This window comes from Pygoscelis adeliae, unplaced genomic scaffold (assembly GCF_000699105.1).
Source record: "Pygoscelis adeliae isolate BGI_AS28 unplaced genomic scaffold, ASM69910v1 Scaffold472, whole genome shotgun sequence".
Classification (NCBI taxonomy): domain Eukaryota; kingdom Metazoa; phylum Chordata; class Aves; order Sphenisciformes; family Spheniscidae; genus Pygoscelis; species Pygoscelis adeliae.
The window spans coordinates 32,657-40,006 of NW_008824239.1; the positions used below are offsets into that span (position 1 = coordinate 32,657).

Below are 7,350 nucleotides of genomic sequence, written 5' to 3' on the forward strand. Positions count from 1 at the left end.
CAGATGTTCAGAGGGCCAGTCCCACTGGAAGGACCTCCCATTCCTTCCCTGCCCTCGTGCCCGCGCTTCCCTCCCGTGCTCACACGTCCACTTCTCGCTCGCCAAGGCTCTGCCCGATGCGTTTAACCAGGGATGCCGGGCGCTGCGTGGGTTTGTGATGCACAATGCTGGGAGCCGTCAAGGGAGGGAGGCTGGGACGGACATCGATGGGGTGATGCCTGCATTCGGCTGGGGGAATGCCACCCCCCTGTGGGTGTGCAGCCACAACGCCTGTGTTGGCAGGCACAAGTGCTTCGCTGCCTGCTGCAATGTGAAATCCACTGATATGAGAGAGGGATTTGTCATCACAGGCCTCAGTGCTCTGAGCAGACGGGTGAGAGCTCGGGAGCCGCCTGGGATGCTCCGGATGGCTCCGTGTTCTCACCCGGTCCTGCAGCAAAACACAGCCCTGCGGCTTCCTCGGATGGAGGGAGCCATCGGCTTCCCGGGCTGGTTTCTGCGATTGCTTCTGCAGTCCGACGATCCCATCCCGTCCTCGTGCCCCACGGTGGAGCAACGGCCCAGCTGCACCGCTGGCATGGGCTGACCTGCCGGCACTGCGAGCTGGCATTTTCTAGGTGCTAATCCCAGGTCCTAACAATGCCAAGGAGGAAGGGGTGGAGGATATTTTTTTCTTGGCCTCCAGGGATTGAAATAGAAGACGAAATTCAGTTCTGCTGTATCCAGTTACTGCAATGCAGTCTAACTGGGCCAGTTTCACTGACAAATTTGACCAGCAGCCAACTTGCTTTGTCTTCCACGGCCTGAAGCTACTGAAGTTCAAAGGAGAGCACGAGCACTTTTCTCAGGACCTCCGTCGCTGCCCTCCCACCAGCCGGAGCTGCACACCCTCTCCCGGGGCACCTCTCCTCCCCGTGCCATCCCTTGCCACCATCCTGAGTCCTCTCCCGCAGCACACAGAGACACACACACTCTCAGACGTCTTCCAAATAACGTTGTCTTTAACCAGACAATTTCCCAGCTCTCTTTTTCTAAAAACCACAAATTTCCTCCCTTCGTCCTGATCATGGACCCTTCCCTATCCCAATTCCCAGTCGACTTCTTGTCTTCCCACGGTTAAAACCAAAATAGCATCACTAGTGAGGCTGAACACAAGAGTTCCCCTTGCCTGAAAAAGCAGCTTTTTCAGTGTTGGCTCTCAGTGCTGGCTGCAAGCCGGGATCACCTGCAAACCAGTGCAAAACCCTGCGGCATCGCTGGGATAACTGGTCCCACATAACAGCATTTCTCTTTCCAGGCAGGTTTGTCCTGCAGCACCTGCAGCTCCTCACCACGGGGAAATTTTCCACCAGCCCACCGGAGGGAAAATAAACCCAATACTCTCGTGGCGAGGGGCACGGTGCTTTCCGTCCCCCAGCCCACGCCAAACGCCACATATAGAAGGTGAAGTCTGCGAGTGCCTTGTCCTCACAGCCAGAGGAAAGCTCCCAGGCGGCACAAGCCCGAGCTTGGAGAGGGGTGGGGGGAACTGTTTAACCCCTTGTCTCCAAAATAAACCTTCATTTATTTCTCCTATAGCTTGAATTTTCATCTTTTTCTCCCTGTTTTCTCCCAGGCCCCGGTCAGGAGAGGACCCTCCTGTAATAAACTCCGTACATATCCATAAAGAGCTATTTCCAAGTGCTCATGGGCTAGTTAGAGCTCAATTACTCAGCTGGGAGATCCAGAGTACTGCTGGGTGACCTGGAATAGATAAGGAATCGGAGCCAGAGCAGTCTCTTAAGAGGGGTATCCACATAAGCCTCTGCTCTGCTTACGCTGCTGATACTCCTCAGCCCTGTCCCGTCACAGCAGATGCGAATCCAGCCTGGGACATGAAATCTGCCCGTGACTACAGGGATAAATAGCTGAAGACTCTCCTTCTTTCACTTGCTGGCTCAGCCTGCCGTGAAAAACTAGGGAAACCAAATGCTTCCCAGCCTCCCACGCACGAAGCACATACCAAATATTCTTAGTGCAGAGGTTAATAAATGTTACGGAGAAGTGGGATTGGCTCCCACTAAGGCAAGGCACAAAGAGACGAGAGGGACTGGCATGAAGCTTTCTAGCTCAAAGCAAGCTATTAAAGGATTTGCCAGGTGAAAAGAAGGAGATAAGTGTATCCAAATCAAAATAAAAGAATGAATTTTAACTGAACTATAAATACGAAACAAACGGCTTGGGGCAAAACCTGCTTCTCGGGGCGATTTCCACAAAGCAGCAAACTTTTTTTATTCCACAAGAACCAGAGACTGTTTAAGCTTTTGCACAAGAGGAACCGAAGGGACCGAGAGTCTGGAGATCTCCAAAGGAAAAAAAACAGGAGGAAAAAGAAACGCAGCCCAAGGGATCGCTGTCACTGCACCGGCCCCACCAGCCGCCTTCTAGGAGTATCATCTCTGCTCCCAGCCCTGCCAAAGGATGTTAGAGCAGGGGCAGAGAGAAAATCCCTGACACTGGCACAGGTTTTGGCTTTGCGAGTAACACCGGGATTTCATGAAATACCCTGTTCCCTCCCGGAGTGCCTGGACCAGCTCCCTGCCTCGCTCCTCTGGTCTCTATACGACAGCTATTCCTCTTTAGCAAGCACAGCACGCCTTTCTCGGGGTTCGTGTTTTCCATCTCGTCCCCTAAAACAGCCCAGCGGAGTTCACAGGTATGCCCCTGCATTTCTCACAGAAACAGCTCAAGCGTGGGGAGATGTGACTTACGTCCACCGAGTGTTCCCTCTGAATAAGTTTCCTGGTCTCCTTTTCGCAGTGATTGAGCATTGTCTCGCAGTTTTGCGGGCCAGGTGGGGAATTTTCTGTTTGGTTTTTCTGACTGAGCTCCAGAGGGATGCTTCCGTCTGGATCCACCACATCCAGCTCCTTTTCCAGCTCTTCCATCTCCTCTGGAGACAGAGTAGACAACAAACTGTCAATATCTGGATCTTCACTAACTTGTCGCCGATATACCATCTCTGCTCCCAGCCCTGCCAAAGGATGTTAGAGCAGGGGCAGAGAGAAAATCCCTGACACTGGCACAGGTTTTGGCTTTGCGAGTAACACCGGGATTTCATGAAATACCCTGTTCCCTCCCGGAGTGCCTGGACCAGCTCCCTGCCTCGCTCCTCTGGTCTCTATACGACAGCTATTCCTCTTTAGCAAGCACAGCACGCCTTTCTCGGGGTTCGTGTTTTCCATCTCGTCCCCTAAAACAGCCCAGCGGAGTTCACAGGTATGCCCCTGCATTTCTCACAGAAACAGCTCAAGCGTGGGGAGATGTGACTTACGTCCACCGAGTGTTCCCTCTGAATAAGTTTCCTGGTCTCCTTTTCGCAGTGATTGAGCATTGTCTCGCAGTTTTGCGGGCCAGGTGGGGAATTTTCTGTTTGGTTTTTCTGACTGAGCTCCAGAGGGATGCTTCCGTCTGGATCCACCACATCCAGCTCCTTTTCCAGCTCTTCCATCTCCTCTGGAGACAGAGTAGACAACAAACTGTCAATATCTGGATCTTCACTAACTTGTCGCCGATATTTGGCCACTTTGGACATCTTGGCTCGCTGGCGAGACACGGTTGCGGTTGTGTGTGGTACCCAAGGAAGGAGAAAAAAAAAAGAAGCCGAAGCTCCAACACTGCTTCCCCCAGCAGCAGCAGGTGCTGAAGTGTTAAATCTCAGCAGCTCTCAATCGCTGCAGCCCGGGATATAGTAGTTATGAAGAGGGGACATCCCTCGGTCCAAGAGTCGGCCAATAACAGGATCCAGCCGCGATTTCGGGTGCTGGGAAGCCAATGGAGCCCAGCGGGAGGCGGGGAATGGTGCTATCAGAGGAGCCTGAAACCCGAGGACATTCCAGGGAACCATGCAGAGCTGCATGACCAAATTTAGTCCGGAGCATTTAGCCTTTTAAAGGCAATGGGCCAACCTAGTGAGAAAACACGCAAAAATGCACAAGCTGGCAGGCTGGGGATCTGGGGGTGGGGAAGGCAGATCTCTAGCATGTGCCCACCGGTGCCGGAGGGCTAATAAAAAGGTCAGAGTGGCTCCAAAGATATGGGTCGTCTCCTCCGTTACAGGAGGGGAGAGTTTCTGCTGTGACAGTGACAGCTCTTGGCTGAAATCGGCAATAAAGCGCCCACCCCAGAGAAAGTTTTCATCTTTATCCCGCTGCTCTCCAGGATCTGTGCAGGTTTTTTTTTCCCTTCGGGAGAGAGGTGGTGGGGGGTTATGTTCTGGTGCAGACTGGTTTCTTTACGAAGGATGTGCAAAGTCCAGCGCCTTTGAAGCGGGGAGGAAGCAGGCAGCGAGTGCGAGCCCAGCCCGGTGCCTGCTCCTCGCTCCGCAAAATCTGACCCCAGCACCGTCCCTGGGTCGCTTTATCAGAGCTTCTGCTGATTCCCTGTCCTCTGCAGGGGTGTTTCTGCAGCTGCTCTTCATCACAACACTCCCATTTCCCCCTCGCCAAGCCCCACAGACATCCCTCCTTCTGCACAGACTAAATTCCTGAGTCTCTCCTGCTTCTGGTTCAGGCAGTGCCCTAAGCCTGGGCTTTGGCTGGAGGCACCTACTTTCCATCAACCTAATCCATAAAGAAGCTTACTGGCACCTGCAAATTCTCCCAGAGGGACAGAGGCAGATAGGCTCTTCTCTCCAAATTTCAAGGCAGCTTTGCCCCATGCACAGCACTTTGCCCCCATTCGTTATGCTGCCAACTTCATCCCTTCTTCATCCTTTTATCATCCTCCTAACATCTACTGCCTGCTCTCAGGCCTCTCTCTTTGCTAGTCCAAGCAAGCAGCCCTTTGGTCTCCTTCCGTAAAATAAGCTCTCATAAGATTTTCCTCATCAGTCTAATTGCCTTCTCTGCCCACCTCCCTGGCTCAAATCCCGTCCTGAACACAGGCAGAGCGTGCTCCAGGTGAGTCTCCCAATGCCTTGTGTTACAAACTAGACATTCCCCATCTTGACGGGAAACGCACTTTCTTGTTGCATTCTAAGATTTCATTTCTCTCCAGCATCACAGCGCCCAGCTCCTGCTCATAGCCTTCCTATGATTCACCAGCACGACTGAGATTTTTTCCAGATTGGAGAAGAAACTGTTGGTTTTAGTTTCCAAGTGCATAACCTTAAACATTGCCGTGTTGAATTTCATCCCACTTCACTTCTATCTCCCTGATATCATGACCCTTGTCTTGGTGCTCACTTTCACCAAGGGACTAGGAGGGACACGGCCATCCCCTTCGCCTTCTTCTGGTCTCAGCCCAGTCAGGCTCTTCTCCTTCCCTCCCCCCAAAACTGCCATGGCTGCAACAGCACTGAATGCAACAGGAACCACAGTGAATTTAGCGTATTGGTGTCCATTTGGTGCCCTCTTCGCCCGCAGAAGCCAAAGGAGTGTCTTGCTTGTTCCACCTTACTATAGCCCTGGACCTCTCTAACGTGCTGTCTGGTTCCTTTTCAGGATACACCAAAAGGTTTTAACACTGTGTCTTCTGGAAGAGAAACTTGAGTTAACGGAGTCTGGGGGTGGAAGGAATGGCCAAATGCCTGGTATTTCTACATGGTGTCGCTGCGCTCAGTCACCAGGAGCAAATGGCAAGTGCTTGTAAGAGGTAAGCGACAAACTGGAAGCTCAGTTCCCAACTGGAGAGGGCACGAAAAAAAGGTAGTGAGGAATCATAGCTACATGTCTCCCTCTTCCAGGAAAGACCCAAGCTTTCTCGGGTGCCACTCCTGGCTCCAGGGACAGGGTAACGTGGACAGCCCCAGGGACAATCTGCAAAGCTAAACCAGAGAAAGAACCTTTCCACTGGCGAGTAAAACCTGGAATTGTCTTTCTGTCTGTCTGCCTTTCCTTCCTGACTCTTTCCAGTGTTGTAAATCGGTTTGCAACAAAATAAAATCACTATTGACACCTTGATAGGGTTGTTCCTGAATCTTGACTCCTGTGATGAGAAGCACCAGACACGGAGTTCCCTAAGAAGCCGTAAACGTGACCTGGGAGGCTTCGAGTTTCTCCTGAAGTATCACACATCCTCCCGATTCAGGAGTCCACCTCTGCCGAGCTCTCCTCCACTGAGCTGCAGAGCTGGCTACGCAGAGGTAACACAGAGTCAGAGTTTTGCAGAGATATATTCCTTCATTAGCAGAAAAGCCGGGAGAGAAGCAGGGGTCACCCTAAACTTGTCATGGTTTATAGCGGATGGTCTTACTGCAATTTATCTTGGCTGTCATACGTCTCTTTTTAGATGGGGATATTTGCATAGCTCTGGCTGCACCATATTCCACAGAGTTCTCAGTGCCGTAAGAAAGAAAACACCGAAAGAAAATCTAGTGCTTTCACCCCAGAATAAAAGGAGCTCTGGATATGTCTGCACTGGCTGGTTTTCCCAGCAACTGTGACTGGGGATGCGTGCGGGGACCCTTGGCTCCAGCCGCCGCGGGCTTGATGCCGGCCCTTTGAAGCTGTGTCAGTCAGGAGAGCGTGGTGCGGTGCGGTGCGGTGCGGTTTGGCGCAGAGGAGCGCCCAGCAGCTCCGAACCTCCGCTGAGGCTCGTCAGTCTCTGCGTTTATCAGGATCCCCATCTCCATAGCAACCGAGCACCTCGGAGGCACTAATGAATATTTCTACACAACACTCCTTTGAAATGCAGCAACGTGATTAGCCACGTCTTAGAGATGAGGAATTGAGACAGTCAGATTAAGTACCTTTTCCAGGTGCGTGTACGGGGTCTCTGGCAGAGCTGGGAAAGCTTTCCATGCCCCCATCTCTCGTGCCACCACCGAGGACCGTCCATGTCCCTTCATTTTTTCCTATTAGCTGATAAAAGACAACTGAAAATGGAATGGATTCCTCTAATCTGTTTTATTGCCCTTTCCTTCAGAGCCTGCAGGAGGAAAGGTTAAACGCACTGATCTTTTTTTCATTTTATAAGATGTTCCTTGAGAAAGCAAGTGACATCTCCCTGCCCGGTTGAGACACGCGGCTGCTCTGGAACATCTTGGTCCCATGGCCAGCGAGAGAAACCGCCTCTCTCCCAAACCCAACTGCAACTTCACCCAAAACTTCCCTCCACAAACCACCTGCTCATGCGAGAGCGAGGGACGTGTGGAGGAGACATTATATATCGGGAAAGGAACCGACTCCTGGCCGCAGGGAGATTCAGAAAACCCCGGGAAGCCCTTGAGCCCCGGGGAACTACAGGCCAGTCAGTCTCACCTCTGTGCCCGGCAAGATCATGGAGCAGATCCTCCTGGAAACTATGCTAAGGCACATGGAAAATAAGGAGGTGACTGGTGACAGCCAACACGGCTTCACTAAGGGCAAA

The 7,350-nt window shown here is 52.1% G+C and overlaps 1 protein-coding gene across 1 annotated transcript in view; it reads right to left on the reverse strand.

Annotated features, from left to right (window-relative positions):
* The window catches only part of LMOD1 (leiomodin 1 (smooth muscle)), a gene marked incomplete at its 3' end in the record, with an annotated part of 19,857 nt that extends 16,155 nt beyond the window's left edge, over positions 1 to 3,702 (reverse strand). Inside the window, exon 1 of the mRNA XM_009335105.1 lies at positions 3,314 to 3,702. Coding sequence (XP_009333380.1) covers positions 3,314 to 3,574 — 261 coding nt within the window. The remainder of the gene's footprint in view (positions 1 to 3,313) is intronic.
* Positions 3,703 to 7,350: the final 3,648 nt, after the last annotated feature.